This window comes from Scardinius erythrophthalmus (assembly GCF_964197995.2).
Source record: "Scardinius erythrophthalmus genome assembly, chromosome: 4".
In the NCBI taxonomy this organism is placed as follows: domain Eukaryota; kingdom Metazoa; phylum Chordata; class Actinopteri; order Cypriniformes; family Leuciscidae; genus Scardinius; species Scardinius erythrophthalmus.
In genome coordinates, this window is record NC_138224.1 from 1,264,272 (window position 1) to 1,285,018 (window position 20,747).

General features: G+C 37.6%; 4 protein-coding genes across 4 annotated transcripts in view; 3 read left to right on the plus strand and 1 right to left on the minus strand.

Moving 5' to 3' along the window:
• gen1 (GEN1 Holliday junction 5' flap endonuclease) overlaps positions 1-2,303 on the plus strand; it is a 26,214-nt gene extending 23,911 nt beyond the window's left edge. The window contains exon 14 of the mRNA XM_081364105.1: positions 1,522-2,303. Coding sequence (XP_081220231.1) covers positions 1,522-2,231 — 710 coding nt within the window. The 3' untranslated portion in view covers positions 2,232-2,303. The remainder of the gene's footprint in view (positions 1-1,521) is intronic.
• The window catches only part of ripply2 (ripply transcriptional repressor 2), a 486,302-nt gene that overhangs the window by 181,018 nt on the left and 284,537 nt on the right, over positions 1-20,747 (minus strand). The window lies entirely within an intron of this gene.
• msgn1 (mesogenin 1) lies at positions 5,364-6,700 on the plus strand. The gene has a single exon (XM_081363398.1). It carries the CDS (start codon positions 5,381-5,383, stop codon positions 5,786-5,788), a length of 408 nt encoding a protein of 135 aa, XP_081219524.1. The 5' UTR covers positions 5,364-5,380; the 3' UTR covers positions 5,789-6,700.
• LOC308689130 (uncharacterized protein) lies at positions 7,987-16,615 on the plus strand. The gene is made up of 6 exons (XM_081362695.1): positions 7,987-8,176; positions 9,309-9,406; positions 10,084-10,239; positions 12,382-12,522; positions 12,837-12,956; positions 14,815-16,615. Exons 2-6 carry the CDS (start codon positions 9,309-9,311, stop codon positions 14,903-14,905), a joined length of 606 nt encoding a protein of 201 aa, XP_081218821.1. The 5' UTR covers positions 7,987-8,176; the 3' UTR covers positions 14,906-16,615.

Below are 20,747 nucleotides of genomic sequence, written 5' to 3' on the forward strand. Positions count from 1 at the left end.
TCACACTCTCTCACACACACGCTCACACACACTCATTCACTCACTCTCTCTCTCTTACACACACACACACACACACACACACACACACACACACACACTCACACACACTCTATAGATTGGGTCTGTTCCTGTGGGTTCAGTTGCTTTGACTCAGTCTGTGAAGGTCGAATGGTCTTCCTCAGCGTGAGAGCAGGGTGTGTGTGTGTGTGTGTGTGTGTGTTAGTGTGTGTGTGTGTGTGTGTGTGTGTGTGTGTGTGTGTGTGTGTGTGTGTGTGTGTGTGTGTGTGTGTTAGTGTGTGTGTGTGTGTGTGTGTGTGTGTGTGCACTGGAGGTTTTCCTGTGTGGAAGGGCTGGGATCAAAGAGCAACACTCTGGGAGTTTGAGCTCAGAAGCGTCTCAGAATCCCGACGGCTCTCACACACACACTCACTGACACACACTCACACACACATTCACACACACACAGACGCTTTGATAACGCGAGGTGTCGCACAGAAGTCGCCGCTCACACGTCGTCCTGAACCAAAACTACCTCTGAATATTCCTGTTAACTGAATAAATCCACGGAGAATAGAAATGTCGTCTTGGAAATAAACTGAAACAAAATGATAAACTGGAAATAAATAATAAAAAGAAATTACACCTTAATAGCAAGATTTTAAGAAAAATAAAACACTACTAAAAGGACAAAACAACACACCAAAGTCACTAAATTTTAAACTAAAATTAGTGTGAAAAAAAAAAAAGCTAATTCAAAATGTTAAAAACTTAAATAAGTGCTGTTTGAAATCAAATCAATGTTGACGGAAATCAAGTGTAAAAATATATAAAAATGTAAAAATAAATATAATATTAAAATAATATTTTTTTTAGTTGCAATATTTCTAATTTTCATTTAGTTTAGGTTGAAAAAATGTGTGTGTGTATATATAGATTAAGAAAAATTCAATGTAAAAATAAATATAAAAACTTTATCTTTTTTTATTTCAGTTATTTTCAAAATTAATTTTCATTTAGTTTAAGTTGAAGTGTAAAATGACTCAAATAAACAGAAATTAAATAAAAAGTAAAAAGACATATTTAAAAAAAAAAGTAAATACGACATTAAGAAAATGAAAACATAAACATGAATTAATAATATTAATAAATGCCATAATAGTGTATTAATGATACAACAAACACTGGTTGACATTTGTGAAAGACAAACTCATCCTGCAATAATGCCACCAAATACAGACAATGTTGAAGTTACAAATACAGCATATTTTTTTAAAGCGTAAATTAATGTTAAAAGGAAGAAAGTGACCAAACTTTTCCTGTGATGTGTGTGTGTGTGTGTGTGTGTGTGTGTGTGTGTGTGTGTGTGTGTGTGTGTGTGTGTGTGTGTGTGTGTGTGTGTGTGTGTGTGTGTGTGTGTGTGTGTGTGTGTGTGTGTGTGTGTGTGTGTGTGTGTGTGTGTGTGTGTGTGTGTGTGTGTGTGTGTGTGTGTGTTTGTGTGTGTGTGTTTGTGTATGTGTGCAGAAAAGAAGCCGAAAGCGAAGCCAGAGAAGCCGGCTGATTCCCATGATGCCGTGTCGGATCTGTTTGCTCAGATGAGTCTTCAGACCGACACTGATCCAGATGTGAAACCACCACAACCAGAGATCCCAGTCCAGTGCTCTCCGCCTTCCCAGAATTCCCCTTCCGAGTCGGCTCTGATTGGCCAGCTGCATCTCAGCACTATCGACTGGGATTCCTCCTCGTTCACGGCCTCTCCTGACCCGAGATCTGCGGAAAACTCCACTCGCTCTCTGAAAGACCGGATCCTGATGAAGAACAGTCCTGAGCCGATCCGTTCAATCCCATCAGCTCCCTCTGAAGCTGCAGATACAAAAACCAGGACCACTACAAACCCAAAGCAGAATCCCGCCGGAAAACCTGCAGAGAAGGTGTGTAAGACGGTGTGTAAGACGAGTGTGTGTGACAGCGACGTGGAGAACCGGCCCGGATCACCGAAGCTCCAAAGCAAAGTCAAGGTCAAATCCGTCAAAATCCCCCAGAATTCCATCAAAATCCCCCATAAATCCCCCAATGATGACCAGATGAGGATTAAAACCCCAGAAAAAGAGTCGGTCAGCCCGGCGAGCCTGATCCAGGTGCATCATGGGAAGTCTGACGACGAGGATTCGGACGCTTCGGTGGACAGTCCTCGCCCGCTGGCTGAGAGGCTGAAGATGAGGTTTGCGAAGTGAGTGATGAAGCACAACTGAGACTGAGAATAATGTTTGACATTTCAATTTGTGAATAAATGTGTTTTTAATGTGTGTGTTGGTCATCTGTAATCCGGAACATTCCTAAAATGAGCCTTTATTCTTTTTTTCTCACTTTTATTTTGATTTTCTCAAAAAATACAGCACACAATTACAGACACCATAGAAATATCACATTTATGTATTTATAGTCATTAGTAAGTGTAAGAATTGCATCTCAGGACAGAGACAGAACAAGGTTAAAGTTTAGAAATAAAAAGGAGATACACAATTATGAATCTGTCATATGATGCAAATTATGTTCAAACCAGCATTTCCACATGAATTCAAAATAAAGGAAAGGGGAAAATAAACGTATAGCCTTTATTCTGTGTATATTTATTCAGTGTAGTTTATTATAGTTTTGAATTAGCCGTTATTTGTGTATTTTTAGTTTAATTTTGGGTTAATACTCAGTCATTCCTTATTAAATTAACAGCAGTGAAGAACAAAACGTCCTCTTCTGCTGGAGAGCCGGTCGGAATAACATTGGGATGAAAGTAACAGTGTGGTCCTAATAAGGGCATAAACGCCTGCACTTCCTCTCAGGCCTTGATCATGAGTGACAGGTGTCACACCTTCCCAGACATGAAAGATCTGACAGCTGCGACACACACACATGTCAGACATCAGCGCGCATCATTAAACACACTGTTTATTAGGGATTCATTCATCAAGAGCTTACATGTGGGGGAATTTAGAAATCATTCAAGATTGTGTTTTAATAGCGTTACACTTTTAAGAGTGCTGGACATTTGTGGCAGAAAGACCCCAAAAACATTTCATTAAATAATAAATGTTCATTAAAATCAAATAAATGTTAAAAAAAACATTTGAAAAAATGTAAGAAAAAATACTTATAGAATATATATATATATATATATATATATATATATATATATATATATATTAGATTTAAATGTTTTTTGGATTTCTCTTTATATCACTAAATCAGAAAATACTGTCAACAGACAGAAAACAATTCATTTTTGCCTTTTTTATGAATAAAATGTATAAAATCAGGCAAATGATATAAGAAACAAGCCCCTCAGTGAAATTCTCTCTCTTTCTATATATATATATATTCATTTTCCCTTATAAATGGGATATATATAGATATATATAAAGTAAAATGTAAAAATAAATAAAGAAAACTTCATTTTATTTCATTTAGTTCAAGTTGAAGTACTTTTAACTTGCTTCCAATAATTCTAAATTCATAAAAATCGTTCAAATCAGGAAAGCATTCTCTGCATTTATTATTTGCCATTTATATTTACCTTTTTTTTCTATAATAAAGAGTGTCTGTCCCCGATACTGCAGTCATTACCATCAAGCCAAGTATTTTATAGAAATATAATGTTTTTAATATATATTTGGAAAAAAATAATATACAGTACCAGTCAAAAGTTTGGAAACATTACTATTTTTAATGTTTTTGAAAGAAGTCTCTTATGCTCATCAAGCCTGCAGTTAAAAAAAAAAAAAAAAAAAAAAACAGTAATATTATGAAATATTATTACAATTTAAAATAATGGTTCTCTTTTTTAATATACTTTAAAATGTAATTTATTTTTGTGATGCAAAGCTGAATTTTCATCAGCAAGTACTCCAGTCTTTGGTGTCTTATGATCCTTCAGAAATCATTCTAATATGCTGATTTGATACTCAGTTATTATCAATGATGGAAACAGTTGTGCTGTTTAATATATTTTTTGGGAATACTTTTTTCAGGATTCATTGATGAGTAAAACATTAACAGCATTTATTCCTAAAAACAGCATTTATTCAAAATAAAAACATTTCTAACAATATAAATCGTTACCATCACCTTTTATCAATTTAACGCATCCTTGTTGAATTAAAGTACTAATTTCTTAAAAAAAAAAAAGTTATTGTTCCCAAACTTTTGAACGGTAGTGTATATTGTTACAAAAGATTTCTATTCTAAATAAATACAGTTCTTTTTAACTTTTTATTCATCAAATAATCCTGAAAAAAGTATCTCAGGTTATAAAAAAAATATTAAGCAGCACAACTGTTTCCAACATTGATCATAAATCCTCATATTAGAATGATTTCTGAAGGATCATGAGACACCAAAGACTGGAGTACTTGCTGATGAAAATTCAGCTTTGCATCACAAAAATAAATTACATTTTAAAGTATATTAGAAAAAAGAACCATTATTTTAAATTGTAATAATATTTCATAATATTACTTTTTCTTTTTTTTTTTTTTACTGCAGGCTTGATGAGCATAAGAGACTTCTTTCAAAAACATTAAAAATAGTAATGTTTCCAAACTTTTGACTGGTACTGTATATATATATTCATTTTCCCTTATAAATTGGATATATATATATATATATATATATATATATATATATATATATATATATATATATATATATATATATTTAAAGTAAAATGTAAAAATAAATATAGAAAACTTCATTTTATTTCATTTAGTTCAAGTTGAAGTACTTTTAACTTGCTTCCAATAATTCTAAATTCATAAAAATCGTTCAAATCAGAAAAGAATTCTCTGATTATTTGCCATTTATATTTATTGACCATGTTTATAATAAAGAGTGTCTGTCCTCAATACTGCTGTCATTACCATCAAGCCAAGTATTTTATAGAAAAATAATGTTTTTAATATACATCTGGAAAAATGTATCTTCACAATATAAAAATTACACAAGGCCATGATAAGATGAGAGGTTTTAATTTTCAAGATGTGTGTGTAAAAGATTCTCTTCCCAAAGAAACTATGTAAATGATAAGTGCATCTGTGAAGTGTGTGTGATCCTCCGGCTTTTGCGCTCGTCTGCTCGCATCAGTCTGCTAATTGTCGCCGTGTCGATTTAAAGACTCATTTCCCACAAAAGGGGAATCTAATTATTTTCTTTTCACTTACACATTATCCGCCAACATCGCCTTATTCGCACCCGGGTGTCAAGAAGCGCGCGCGTCCCTCGGTCCTCTGCGCATGCGCGCGTCTCTCTTTGAACCTCGCGCTCGTAAAGTTCTCGGGTATAAAAGAGACGCTTTGTCACACAGGGTAGATGGATAAGCTTGAACGAAGACATGGCGCGGATCGATGTCGATGTCGATGTGTACACGGCCAAAGTTTTGTCCCAGTGGGACTGGAGCAGAGAAGAGGACCGGGCGTTTGGCGACTCTTGCAGCGCGTCCTCACCGGAGTCCGCGTGCTCGTCCCCGGACGCGCGCTCCAGCAATAGCGGAGGATGCGAGTCGCAACTGAAGCCCAAAGTGAAGATGAGCGTGAAAAGGAGAATGAAGGCTAGCGAACGGGAGAAGCTGCGCATGCGCAGTCTGGCGGAGGCTCTTCATCAGCTCCGGGATTACCTGCCACCGGTGTACAGCAGGAGAGGACAGCCGTTAACCAAGATACAAACCCTCAAATACACCATTCAGTACATTAAAGAACTCTCCAGCATCCTCGACCAGCAATCTGCGCATGCGCGGCGCTGACGGGACCAACGGTCAACCACAACCCTTTACGGCGGCTCTCTCTGTTTTGTGTAATTTGATCTGGTCACGTCAAACACATGATCAGCGTGACACTCAGTGGATCAGCTTGTTGTTTGCCAAGCTACAGCTTCAAATTAGTTAGCTTTGAAGAAGCTAGCTACACAAAAAAGTCTGTCATTTTACTAGCCACTAGCCAGACCGATAAACCCACACAGACCGGAAGTTAACTTCGGGCCAGACGCGTAACCGTGGCAACGCGCGTGCGTTTGATGAAGCCGTCTATAAAGAACTCTTTGTGCAATGGAAAGATTCTAATGGATGTTAAAAATTCTTCGTGGAATCGCCCAGCTATCAGGGAATGTTCCCACTACTTTCTTTTTTCACTGTTTAGATGATTTAAATAGTCATCTTTATGATGTTGTTTTACCTGAATAACGTTCTCTTAAAGGGACAGTGCACGCAAAAATGAAATTTCTTAATGTTATTTGTACTTGCCGAATGTTCTAAGAGTGTCTTAAGGGTTATGAGAATGTAATCGTAACGTTTTTAAACTACGCAACTGAAAACGTTTTAGAAACATTGCAAATCAGTGAATTCCCACAATGTTTTTTTTGTTTTTTAACATACATTTGTTAGCTGGGCATGGATGCCGAGAGATGCCGATACAGAATCTTTATTTCTTACAGCTAATTTTAGGCTGCTTTTGTACAGATTTTTATTTTTCTGTTTGTTTGTGTATCCACTCTCATGTTTTACTGATGTAAATATTTCTTGCTGATGCTTGAGTGGAGTGTCGATGTCTAATATTAAGAGTGTCTTTTAAATTTAAATTGCTGGATAAACATCTTGTTCGTGTTGATGTAAACTGGTTTTTGTATTTCATGTCAAGATAAAAGTGGATTTGAAACTAAAACGTTCAAATATGGGTGACTTTTTAATTAAGAAATCCAAAAATATTCAAATAAGATGGCATTCAATTTACAGACAATTTACTCAACAAGGGCTTAGACACAAAAAGATAAGTGATAAATATACAAATAAATAAAGCGAGTAATAAATAAATAACCTTCTAAACATAAAAACCTCCATTTCATTTAATATAAGATTATCAAGTCCAGCAAAATCATAGCTTTTTAGTTTTTGACAGGGCTTTTAGACATTGCGCCAAATAGTTATTAAAGACTACAAAAAGGAGAGATAAAAAAGATCTACATTTGTGGATTAAAAAATGTTTAGCAATAAAACCTTTTTTTATTTATTTTTTATTGCATAACAGAACAATAACAACATACACACACATATGATCACAATGTATTTAGCTATCCTCTATATATTACATTCATAATAGCATCAAAGGAAACAGAATAAACAATAAAAAAACTGAAAAAATAAAAAAAAAGTATACAGGGGATAACTTACAAAAAAATCCAAAAAGAAAAGGATTAAAAAATTCTATACATCCGTTTTGCTTTTTTATTTCTTGCATGTTTTAAGGCCTCAAAATAATACTTAAGTTAAATTTTAAATAATATAATGTAAGGTTAATTATTAGTCCATTTCTGTTTGTATATGTGGTATTTTCCATACATAATTATTAAGTTAATCACCTAATTTTGCTCCGAACCCTTACTTTTATATAACAAAATTATATCTTTACCAGATAGTCGAATCTTTACATTTGTGAATTTAAATATTAGATATTCAATATCAATCCAAAACAAGTGGGTAAATACACATTCAAAAAATAAATGTTTTATGGATTCTTCTTCTAAATTACAAAAGACGCATTTAGTCTCGCTAAATTAGACTACTTGTATCACTGGGTAAATCAAATGAATAACTTTATATGTAACTTCAACTTTATTGGTTGGACAGTATTTACTGGAAAAACTCCAGACCTCTTTCCAATCAATCTCGTTATATATCGAGTTCCAAAAAGGTTTGCATTTAGGCAATAATGTAGTTCGACATTATTTTTTTTATATACAAGTTATAAAAAACAATTATCTATAATTTTCACACCATTACTTAAATGATTAGTATATAATGGGATAGACTCACAAGATATATTGCCTGATAAAAGTTGAATAAGGCCAATCAAACCTGTTTACGCACAACAGCGATTACCATGACGTATTTCTTGCGACAAGAGCACTGGCCAATCACAGCGCGGCTGTCTTCGGTGTGGGCGGGGCCTCGTGGTACATGACGCTCTGACAAAGAGAATCAGCGCTCGATGTGACGGTGCGGCGCGGGCCGCCATTTCAAAGCCGAATAAACGCGCGAGGTTTCACAAATTAATTGACGGATGCTTATTTTTTAGAGTACAGTGCATAACACTTTATATTTTTAAGGCTCGTTGTTTAGAAGAGCTCTCAATCTCATAAGGTAAGTCATGGAAGAAGCGCTATGAGCTCGAATTAGAGCGTTTGAGTGTTTAATGTCGGTGAGGCGAGCCGTTAAATCCCACACTCGCCTTCGTTAATTCTCTCGAATAACGTCAGTTGTTTGCTGTAAATATGTGAGAGTTCATTGTTTATTTGTGTCCTGGGCTGATTATTTCGTTCATCTGCGATTATGGCGACAGCCTACAGTAAATCTCGGAATGTATGAAATTAATGAATTAAGAGCTTGTAAATCCGACTAAAACCATCAAATTTATGTTATTTTGTGGGCATATACACACTTTCAGTAACAATAATCATCATATTCAGGTGTAATATCATCATAAACACCGAGCAAATACATGATTTTATAGTATCCTTTAAATTCCATATACTACATAGAAATATTAAAATAAAATGGACCATAAATTGATGATATAATCGTGCACTCAGGGGTGTATGCAAATTTACATAGAAATATTAAAACAGAAAAATGGATCATATATATTGATGATATAATCGTGCACTCAGGGGTGTATGCAAATTATTATCCAATAAGTGTTCTGTTCTTTGGGAAACCCCTCCTTCTACCAATATCAGGTAGCAATTCAGGGTGTAAATTAAGTCTAATTAAAACATAAATTATTTATAAATATATTTGATATGCCCTGCCTCAAATTCCTGAAATTTCACGAGGTCTATAATGAGCCGTGAGCTGTTAAAATGATCTCTTCTTTCTCAATATCTGAGATGTTTTCTCTCATGCATCGTTTCCATTAGCAAAATCTTCTGCGGTTTCTGTAGAGATGCTTCATTGTACAGTTGGCCGTGTGCGTTCACACTATTAATACACGGCTTGTGCCCTGAAATCCCCGTGGCCCAGATCAGCTGCTTATATCCCAGCAGGCCGTTCGATGACGGAGGTTCTGGCATGTTAAGCTCGTCGTGTGGCCAAAGGAAAACCGTCAAACATTTGACATTGGCGTTTGACATCTTGAACGTTTCCAATTTGGATTTGGGTCAAAGGTGAAGGCAGGTGTTATGTGTTCATGGTGTTTGCTGCTGAAAATGCTATTATATACGACTGACAGGCATCAATCCTCGGCGTACACTTAAAAAGCACCAATGTTTTCCAGATGGATGCCGAAGCGGAGCAGGTGGAGGAGACGACGGAAGTGATGGAGGCCACAGAAACGCCCTCGCAAGAGGAGCCTTCGTCTGACAACAAGTTCAGGTAGGTCACATGACCAAAGCTTCTACTGTCATTGGTTATTCTCATCCACTTATTTTCCATCCACCTATTTTTATGCAAATTTTGTGATGTTGCATATAAAAAAGTTATAAAATGGGCATAAAAAAACGTATGTGCTCAATTAAGTCGTATATATTTTTTTTTTTATCTGATAAGAAGACGTGGATAAACTAAGACAGAAACACATTTACTGAATAAAATCCTTTTTTTTTAAAAACTCAGCGGAGGCTGTGATTGGATAACTGGACTTACCAGCGGACCAATGGCGTCGCAGCATCTCAAATGTTGGTTTGGTGTTTCTGAAACGCCGGAGTCAGAAAGACTCAAGAGCTAGATTGCAGCAACTTACAGTTTTATTACTAATATTCCACACCAGTTTCCCAAGAAGTGTCGATTTTGTTCTCTTGAACACGTGCCGCTTTATTCGCAAATGTTTTATGCAATATTCCAAGTTGAATTCGCAACATAGCTACTGTTATGGAGTTAAATAATGACATTATTGTCTTCTGTAGAACTCGTTTCATAATTGATGAACTTTGCACAGTTATTGAACTGAACTGAATCAACACTGAACTGAATAATGACTTTTGATGAAGTTGATTCCTGAATATTACTGTGAAGCTGCTACGTGTCTGAGGTTTGGTTCTGGTTATTTGCAGGGGTCGTGGAATGAAGTTTCGTGGCAGAGGTGGCCGGATGGGCCGTGGGATTCGTGGTGGACGTGGGATGATGATGATGATGAAAGGCTTCAGACCCCCGGGTCACATGAGAGGAAGAGGCCGCGACGGGTTTACCAATGGATTTGGACCCATGAGGTTCTGCCAAACTGTTCTTGAGTCTTTCCTTAAAGGGATAGTTCACCCAAAAATGAAAATTACCCCATGATTTACTCGCCCTCAAGTCTTCCTAGGTGTATATGACATTCTTCTTTCAGACGAGCACAATCAGAGTTGTATTAAAAAAATGTCCTGGCTCTTCCAAGCTTTATAATGGCAGTGAATGGCCCTTTTTTGTTTTTGGAAGTCCATAAAAGTGCATTTATTCATGATAAAAGTGCATCTATCCATGATAAAAGTTCATCTATTCATGATAAAAGTGCATCTATTCATGATAAAAGTGCATCTATTCATGATAAAAGTGCATCTATTCATGATAAAAGTGCATCTATCCATGATAAAAGTGCATCTATTCATGATAAAAGTGCATCTATTCATGATAAAAGTGCATCTATCCATGCTAAAAGTGCATCTATTCATGATAAAAGTGCTCCACACTGCTCTGGCAGGTTAATAAAGTCCTTCTGAAGTGAAGCGATGCGTTCGTGTAAGAAAAATATCCAAATTTAAAACTTCATAGACTAAAATAACTAGCTTTCGGCAGACGGCCGTATGCATCGATTTTAGGGCTGCAACGATTCATCGAGTTACTCGATTTACTCGATTACAAAAATTCCTCGAGGCAAAAACTCTGCCTCGAAGCCTCGTTAAATTCCTATGACGCGCACTATACGCGCAGGGATCTGATTTCACACGGACCGTTGTTCAATGTTCAGGAAGCACACCATAGCGCGTGATACATTTTGAATTTATTTGGCGCGATGGCCGAGAGACAGTAGATGTCCATAAACGGCAGAGAATGTCTAAAGTTTGGGATCGCTTCCTTTCAGCGTTGCTGAAACAAGGTAACGATTCTGTCCCCCGCATTTTTTTTTTTGACCCAGCGCCAATATTTCCGCCCGTGCCGAAGCCTATACAATGATGTTCGCTGATTTTAATCCCATACTATATTTGTAGTGATGTCGTGATGCGGTTTGACTAGATATGATGTTTAGCTTTGATGTTTTTAAGAAGTAAACGTATAGCCTAAAGAAAGAACCCCTTCTCACACACACACACACACACGCACCCTCGTCTCTCTCACGCGGCAATGCATCACATATGCTTAAACTTTTATGTAGCCACGCAAAAATAATTTCAGCATGCATTCACTGTATACACCGAGACGTGATGGAGGAACAAATATTGTATTGCAGTCTTTGCGAGACCTTGTCTATGTCACGTCTACCAAATAGTTACAGACAACAACAAAAAAAGAAACTCCCCAGCCTGCTTCTCCAAATTCACTCGTACTTTTGGGGAAGACATAATCGGCTACCAAAGTAATTGAACATAGAATATTTTAAATTAACAAAAAAAATATATATAATACTACAAAACGTGCTAATATACTTCAACTAGCCTAAGTGAAAAACAAAATGCTGTTCTTTTTCTAGTTAACAAAATGCATATTTGCAATAAAACATTGCCCTTTTCAAAGCTACACTTATTTTTTTTTTATAAAAATTGTATACATTGTGTACCTGTTTGGCTTGATATTTTATATTCATTTCATTTATTTTTGTTCTCCGGTGGGAAATTTGCAGAAGGTGCAATCCTTTTTTTGTAATGTTGTATTAAGAAGACAAAACTAAGGGCAAATGGCCTTTACTATTTAAGTTTGTATTCATAGTTTTACATGTTATACATGTTTTACAGTATAAAGTTGACTTAACTGTATTGTTATATAAGTGTTGGCACTGGCACTTATAAACACTAAATGGGTAAAAATTACAATAAATAGGCTTAGTTTTGGAGCCAAATGTAGGAGTTTTTCAGCCACATCATTTTCGTTATGCATTATTTGTTTTGATTGTTTAAAAACACACAATTTTTTTTTATCCGATTACTCGATTAATCGATCGATTAAGTGCTAGATTAATCGATTACAAAAAGAATCGATAGCTGCAGCCCTAATCGATTTACTACGGCGAATATTTCTTCATTTATATGAAGGCTGTTTATATTCACGTGAGGGCGAGTAAATCAGGGGATAATTTTCATTTTTGTGTGAACTATCCCTTTAAATCACTTTAATGAACCCGTTCATGAAAAAGCACGTGTTCTCTCTGTGTGTTGCAGGAGAGGCATGGGAAGGACGTGGCCGTATCCAGACATGCGTGGCCGTCGAGGTCGCGGTGGGCCGATGGGAATGAACTTGGGTCCGCCACCGCCTCCGCCTCCACACATGCACATGAGAGGACCTCCACCACACATGCACAGGTGTCCGCATCACTCCGGCAAACCTCGGAGAAACACTGTTTATATGGACTTTTTTTGCTGGGTTGACTATCGATTTCTTAATTTTAAAGTCCCCCTGTAGTCAACCATATTCTTCGGGATTGCCCAGTCTTTAATGTTATGAGGCAGCGCTTTTTTTATCAGGACACACTTTTAAGGACTTATTTATGGATCCACAATATATTTAGCAATTTTTAGCACTAGTACATTTAAAGAATCTATTATCGAATTGTACTACTTCAAGAGAGAGACTGAAAGGTTTCCGCTTGGTGTAAAGTGTGTGTTTATGTTTTCAGGCACGGCCCGCCTCCCCCTCCCCCCCCACCGGGACACCCGGCCTTCAGAGGACGGCCCCCACATCCGAGGGGGCGGAGCATGATGCCGCCCGGCCCGCCCCGTTTCTTCCACCCCAGAGGGTAAGAACACACTCATCCGCTCTCACGTTCACGAACGCACATGCGAAGAAGAGTCTCTTCGGGGCGTGACAGTGCAGAACCACGGCTAAAACTAAAATTACATAAGGGGCTTTCGCACCGGATAGTTCTAGGAACGAGCCACCAGGATGGTTCTCCGAGAACTAATGGTTCCCTTAGGAACGTTTTCCTGGTTGCGTTCGCACCGTCAGTAGGAACTCTGAAGTGACGTGAGACACGCTTCTTGTTGTGACTTTTATTTTGACGGTGCTGAGAACGACTGAACACACAGCGCTCACATTCTCCTGTTCATTAGTATCTGTCTAACAACTCTGTCTAATACATTAATAGATAGAACTGTTATACATAGATAGTAGACAGTGATGAAAAGTTATCCAGTGTCGCTAGCTGAGCAGAAACACATAATCATGTTTCTCTTGGTCTCCTCAAAGTTGTGTTGGGTGTTCTCCTCAGTGTAAAGGTTAAGAGCTCCATCTATCCCTGTTTTCCATGTTCGTAGAGTTAGTTTGTGGAGTAAATATATAGGCTATAATCTCTGCGTTGAGCTTTTTTTAAAAATGGCGGGTGCTGGTGTTCCGCGTGCGTTCGGCCAATCAGCGAACACTAACGTCACGGATAGTTCCTATAGCGCTGGTTTAGACCGACTCTGAAGTACGAGATAAATTAGTTCCTCTAAAAGGAGTTCCTAGAACTAAAATAGTTCCTAGTTCCTGCGGTGCGAACAAACACGCCAAAAACCGGGAACTTCCACCAATAGAGACAGAGCGACAGAGAGTCCAACCGTCTCCATTGACTTTGTACTGTGTGAAGCTGCATCCTTGGCATTTCTGACTTATAACAAAAGACAGAACAATGTCTAAAAGCTGCTGTGTGACAGGGTGTTCAGCAAACAAGCTAAAAAACACAGAGATACGAGCGTTTAGGGACACAAAAGTGGAAACGGGCAATAAGAAGTCAAGCATCAGCAGGAAGAATCTGTGAATTGTGGGATCCTGACGCTCAGTATGCACTAAAACACTCTACGTGTGCAGTAAACATTTCATCACTGGTCAAATATCCAAATGTCAGTTTTATATATTATATTTCTGTAAGCTAAGCTGTCCTGTCGCCTCCACTGGGCGTAAGTTAGCTCTCAGAGTAATGTGACACGCTGGCTCTGTCTCAATTGCTGTATCCACTTTTATGTCCTTAAATACTCGTTTTTGGGGTCGACAGGTTATAAACACTTAGTTCTGTGTGTTTTAGCTTGTTAGCTTATTTTAGACATTGTTCTGTCTTTTGTTATAAGTCAGAAATGACAAGGAGGCAGCTTCACACAATACAAAGTCAATGGAGACGGTTGGATCCCCCCCCCCCCCCCGGTGTGGGCGTGGCCTAAATCCGCTCTGACTCATCAGTTCTAGGAATGTTAGGTGCGTCCCGAATTGTGTACTTGTGCACTGTTCTACGCCATTCTGTGGTATAAATAGTGCGAGTAGTGCATGTGTTCACACTGGAAAGTGCATGAAGTGTCCAATGTTCCACACTTCCGGGCACTCTTTCTTTTCAGGATTTTCAGTGTGAACACATGCACTGCTCGCACTATTTATACTACAGAATGGCGTATAAAAGTACACAAGTACGGGATTTGGGACACACTGATAGTGTAAGTGCAGAGTGCATACTGGGACACAGCTTATGAAAAGGTTCCTCCGGTGCGAAAGCCCCTATAGTGCATGACACCCTGTTTTTCTTGAATTCTGTGTTTTTTTAAATAACGCATTTGCAAAACATGACGAGTTTCGGCGCCTCTTGAGCACAGCAGGCCAATCAAAATGTGTGATTTTATCCTTTCATGCAGTTACCACAACGGATCGGCCCCTCCTCTGCCCCACCCGCCTCCAGGCAGGGGCCAGCGCTGGCCGGGGCCCCCTGGTGGCCGGAAGTTTTAACGCAACTAAAATCTGTAGCGTTAATGTCCACCGCTCACTCATTTCTGTCCGAACAGACTCGCAGGTCCTTTTACTGTAACAAACACGCTACCTTTTTATTTTTTTTATATATATTTATGTTACTTCATTTGAGGAAAAAACCCCGAAAAACATTTAAAGGGATAGTTCACCCAAAAATGAAAATTAGCCCATGATATACTCGCCCTCACGTCATCCTAGGTGTATGTGACATTCTTCATTCCGACGAATACAATCAGAGTTATATTAAAAAATGTCCTGGCTCTGCCAAGCTTTATAATGGGAATGAATGGGTTTTGGTTTTTGGAAGTCCATAAAAGTGCATCTATCCATGATAAAAGTGCATCTATCCATCATAAAAGTGCATCTATCCATGATAAAAGTGCATCTATCCATCATAAAAGTGCATCTATCCCATATAAAAGTGCATCTATCCCATATAAAAGTGCATCTATCCATGATAAAAGTGCATCTATCCCATATAAAAGTGCATCTATCCATGATAAAAGTGCATCTATCCATGATAAAAGTGCATCTATCCATGATAAAAGTGCATCTATCCATGATAAAAGTGCATCTATCCCATATAAAAGTGCATCTATCCCATATAAAAGTGCATCTATCCATCATAAAAGTGCATCTATCCATGATAAAAGTGCATCTATCCATTATAAAAGTGCATCTATCCCATATAAAAGTGCATCTGTCCCATATAAAAGTGCATCCATCCATCATAAAAGTGCATCCATCCATCATAAAAGTGCATCCATCCATCATAAAAGTGCATCCATCCATCATAAAAGTGCATCTATGATGGATAGATGCACTTTTATGGACTTCCAAAGACACACCCATTCACTCCCATTATAAAGCTTGGAAGAGCAAGGACCATTTCTTAATATAACTCAGATTGTATTCGTCTGAAAGAATAAAGTCATATACGCCTAGGACGGCTTCAGAGCGAGTAAATCATGGGCTAATTTTCATTTTTGGGTGAACTATCCCTTTAAAAGCACTCTCACTCTGAGGAAGAGAAGGACACATGTTCTTAAGTTGATTTAAATTAAGTGTTTTTACTCCCTAAGTGTTGTGTATAGTCAGCGTGGTGCTATTCCTGTGAGCCTTAAACAATCCTGTTCCTTTATCCCAAGAAAACAAGTGAGACTTTAGCGACCGAGAAGGGACGGTGGCGCCAGCCGTTATTCCTCAAGCATGTGTCGTTGATATTTCTGTACTCCTTGGACGTCTCAAATATGGCATTTACCAAGCAGATCCCTCAATATGTCCATCTTCATGTGTAGTGCTCATGAATTAATAATGATTTAATATCATAAATGTGCAGCTACCTAGTCAAGTGAGAAATATTGCTGTTAAAGTATTCATGTTTGTTTTTTTCTTTTTCTTTTTTGGTTGAATGATTCTGTTAAAATCACAAAGACATGGATTCGTTTTAACATGACAGTAGAGTAGTGCTACGATTTATACTTCTTCTTTAAATAAATATTTCCTTGCTTTTCTATTTCAAGGCCAAGTATTTGATTCAAAATAGTAAAAAAAGTAAAGTTAAAACCCCTCTCTGTGTTGAGTTTTGAAGTGTTATTATTATGGCACATTCACGTATTGTAACTGATAAAGTCATGTGGATTTGTGAATGTAAATTGAACAGATAACAGCTTTTGACTTAGTTTTGACAAACAAAACAATAAAGTTAAGATAAAATGACCTCTCTTTTTTATTGTTCATTCAAACCAAAAGCTGAATGTCCATTTATGTAATGCATTTATTTAAAGTACTGATCATTTCTGAAGCCAAATGGACAGCAATGTAAAGATTTTTTCACATGAGCACAGATATATTTAACTATGATGTGTTTATTGAATACTATATATATTTACATCATTGCAGAAATGCATAATAATAAAGCACATGGATGACTTGAGTAAAGTTATATTTGAAATGCACTGAATTAAAGTTGCCTAGAGGGCTGAAAGCTCGAGCTCAGGCCGGATGTCCAAGGATGTGTGCATGAAATAAATGTACTTTTAATATTCAACAGGAAAACACTTAACTAAACACGCATCATCATAGCAGGCCACGCTGTGAGTTTAACACTAAATAGCCAAAAGTTTGGAGACACTCGATATATTTTGTGTGTTAGAATAGCGTGATTATATGGAAGCTTGTTTCCGCCACTGAATAATAAATAAATAATAATAATTGCGACTTTTTATCTCACAATTCTGACTTTTTTTCTCAGAATTGCGAGATATGAAGTCAGTATTGTGAGAAATAAAGTCGCAATTGGGAGATATAAACTATTCTGGACTTTATATCTCACAATTGTGAGAAAAGATTTCAGAATTGCGAGATATAAACTCGCAATTATGTGTTAAAGTCAGAATTGCGTGATATAAAGTCACAATTGCGAGAAAAGTCAGAATTCTGACTTTATATCTCGCAATTCTGACTTTATCTCGCAATTCTGACTATATCTCGCAATTCTGACTTTATCTCGCAATTCTGACTTTTTGTCTCGCAATTCTGACTTTATGTCTCGCAATTCTGACTTTTTATCTCGCAATTCTGACTTTTTATCTCGCAATTCTGACTTTATATCTCGCAATTCTGACTTTATATCTCGCAATTCTGACTTTTTATCTCGCAATTCTGACTTTATCTCGCAATTCTGACTTTTTATCTCGCAATTCTGACTTTATATCTCGCAATTCTGACTTTTTATCTCGCAATTCTGACTTTATATCTCGCAATTCTGACTTTATATCTCGCAATTCTGACTTTTTATCTCACAATTCTGACTTTATATCTCGCAATTCTGACTTAATATCTCGCAATTCTGACTTTATATCTCGCAATTCTGACTTTATTTCACGCAATTCTGAGAAATAAAGTCAGAATTGCGAGATGTAAACTCGCAATTGTGAGATAAAAAGTCGCAATTATCTTTTAAAATGTTTTATTCTGTGGTGGAAACAAGCTTCCATACGATTCAAACCTGAAATGACACAAATGGAAGAATGTGTGGATGAAAGCGGCTCTGGACGTTGATCGGCCGGCTTCATCTTGGGATAAACGCTATTAAAGAGGAACTTCATGCTTTTCCTTTGGGAACCGCTTTAGTTCTGTAAAGAAATTAATGCATTGCACAATCTAAGGTTTCAAAAAGTAATTTATCTTTGATGCATGTTTGATTAATAACCCTGTGAGAAGACATTTACTGAACTAAATTTTGATCTAAAAAAATATATTTTAAAAATCTAAGCCATGAAAATTGAAAAACAAGAATTTAAAGGGACAGTTCTCCCATAAATGATCTACTCTTCCCTCAAAAACTGAGTTTCTTTGTTCTGTTGAACAGAATTATGCAGAATCAGAATAATTTGTATCTATTTACTTACCTAATATTCCCTATTGACGTCAATGGATACCAGTGATTGTGTGTTTGCCAACATTCATTAAAATACCTTGTTGGTCCCCATTGACTTCCATAGTGTGAAAAATAAAATAAGAAACTACAATGGAAATCAAAAAAGAAACTCGTTCAGGTTTAGAACAACTTTGCATTTAGATCGGATGCTTCTTCGGGATCATGAGGATCACACATTCAGTCGGTGCGTCCAAACTTTTGACTTGTGTGAAGCCATTAACATCATAAATAATCTGGATCGTTTAGCTCTGATGCGAGAGGACATTACTCCGTTTTATTACTCCTGATATCTCAAAAAATTAATACGGATTAGTTTGGCAGATGATGCCTTTCTCTGACGACTGTTCGTGATCTGTGAGGTGTAGCGCGAGGTGATGTGTGTAACGCAGAGTCCGCTCTGAGTAAAGCACTCGCAGGTTTGAGTCCTCCCCGACGTCCTGACAGAAATGAGGCGCGTCGAGCAGCAAACGTGTTGTGTGTGTTCCTCTGACTCTTCTTGTCTCCTGAAGGGGTGAGACACCCTTCTGGAAGCATCCGGACACTCGTATGAGGACCATCCCGTCTGTCACTCATCTCCTCCCAAGCCCCGCCCCCACGGCGAGAAGCCCCGCCCCCTCGTAACCACGGTGAGTTTCAATCTCTCTCTCAATCTCTCTCTCTCAATCTCTCTCTCTCAATCTCTCTCTCTCAGTCTCTCTCTCAATCTCTATCTCTTGCTCAATCTCTCTTTCGCTCAATCTGTATCTCTTGCTCAATCTCTCTCTCGCTCAATCTCTGTCTCTCTCTCAATCTGTATCTCTTGCTCAATCTCTCTCTCTCTCAATCTCTCTCTCTCAATCTGTATCTCTTGCTCAATCTCTCTCTCTCTCAATCTCTCTCTCTCAATCTCTCTCTCTCAATCTCTATCTCTTGCTCAATCTCTCTCTCTCTCTCAATCTCTATCTTGCTCAATCTCTCTCTCAATCTCTCTCTCTCAATCTCTCTCTCTCAATCTCTCTCTCTCAATCTCTATCTCTTGCTCAATCTCTCTCTCTCGCTCGCTCAATCTCTCTAATCTCTCGCTCTCTCTCTCAAGCTCTCTCGCTCTCTCTCTCAAGCTCTCTCGCTCTCTCTCTCTCAATCTCTCTCTCTATCTCTTGCTCAATCTCTCTGTCTCTCTCTCAATCTCTTGCTCTTAATTTCTCTCTCTCAAATTCAAAATTTGCTTTATTGGCATGACTAAAAATACTATACTAAATTGAATATTACAATTATAATTTAAAGGGGTCATATAATGGTACATGCACTTTTACAAGTTGATTGCACTGAAATGTCTGTTGGCAGTGCCTGTACACAACCATCCTATCATGATAAAAATCCAGTGGTTTTGTTTTAATCTCCTTATATGTTTGACCCTCTCTGAAATCAAGCCGTTCGATATTGTGACGTCATAAGATCGTACGCCCCTCCCGCTATTGTGATTGACAGCCGTGTTTCAACACAAGACCCGCCCTGAGCGAGCTGTGACAGCTGTCGTCTGTAGTCCGCCATTGTTGTTATGCTGGAGTAGAATCGCGTCTAAGCGATTGTGGTGTTCAGTTCTTAGATGTAATAAGGAACACAGCAGTCATTTGGATGTTCCTAAATCTGAGCCGTTGAAGATGCAGTGGCTGAGTTTTGTTTTTGAAGCGATATGCCCAAAGGATTGACGCGGGGATTCCCTCACTGGGATTCCCCACGATCGTCCGTGCTTTCATGTTTGCGCGAATCATTTCACACCAGACAGCTTCACAAACGAGAAAAAACGGATCGGTACCAACGTGTTCCTGCTGAACCTCCAGAAGATGCGAGTGTAATGTTTTATTAACCTTTATATTAGTATTTATATTAATCTTTGCGAAATTTGCCAGCCTTGCTGCAGGCTTCATGATGAATGCGTCTAAGGTTTACACTCAGGGTACATTACAGCATGTTTTCTATGTACGACATTCTCAATATATTTCATAATCCCACGTTTATAATGAACAACGCGTGGTTATTGTGTTAGAAACGGTGTACGCACAGAACAGAGGGGCGGGGTGAGCAAAGCTCATTATCATTTAAAGACACATGCACTGAAACGGCGTGCTGAAAACAGAGCTGTTTTTGAGCAGGTAAAATGAGTGTTTTCTTACAATACTAATGAGAATTTTTAATTAAAGTATATTACAAACTTTTAATTTAGACCCTAAAGAATCATATTAGCTTGTACAAAAATGGCATTATATGACCCCTTTAAATAATTGAATAATACATAAAAAGTAATTAAAAACATCAAAATAATAGAATAAAAATGTTATAACAACTGAAATTGGTTACACTTTACAATAAGGTTCATTAGTTAACATGAACCAAGAATAA

What these genes read in the sequence shown, in the direction of transcription:
- LOC308689130 (XM_081362695.1), top strand. Translation starts at nt 9,309, where the DNA reads ATGGATGCCGAAGCGGAGCAGGTGGAGGAGACGACGGAAGTGATGGAG. An exon ending in CCTCCACCACACATGCACAG is followed by an intron (nt 12,523 to 12,836) that starts GTGTCCGCATCA and finishes TTATGTTTTCAG; the next exon opens with GCACGGCCCGCCTCCCCCTC. An exon ending in CGTTTCTTCCACCCCAGAGG is followed by an intron (nt 12,957 to 14,814) that starts GTAAGAACACAC and finishes CCTTTCATGCAG; the next exon opens with TTACCACAACGGATCGGCCC.
- msgn1 (XM_081363398.1), top strand. Translation starts at nt 5,381, where the DNA reads ATGGCGCGGATCGATGTCGATGTCGATGTGTACACGGCCAAAGTTTTG.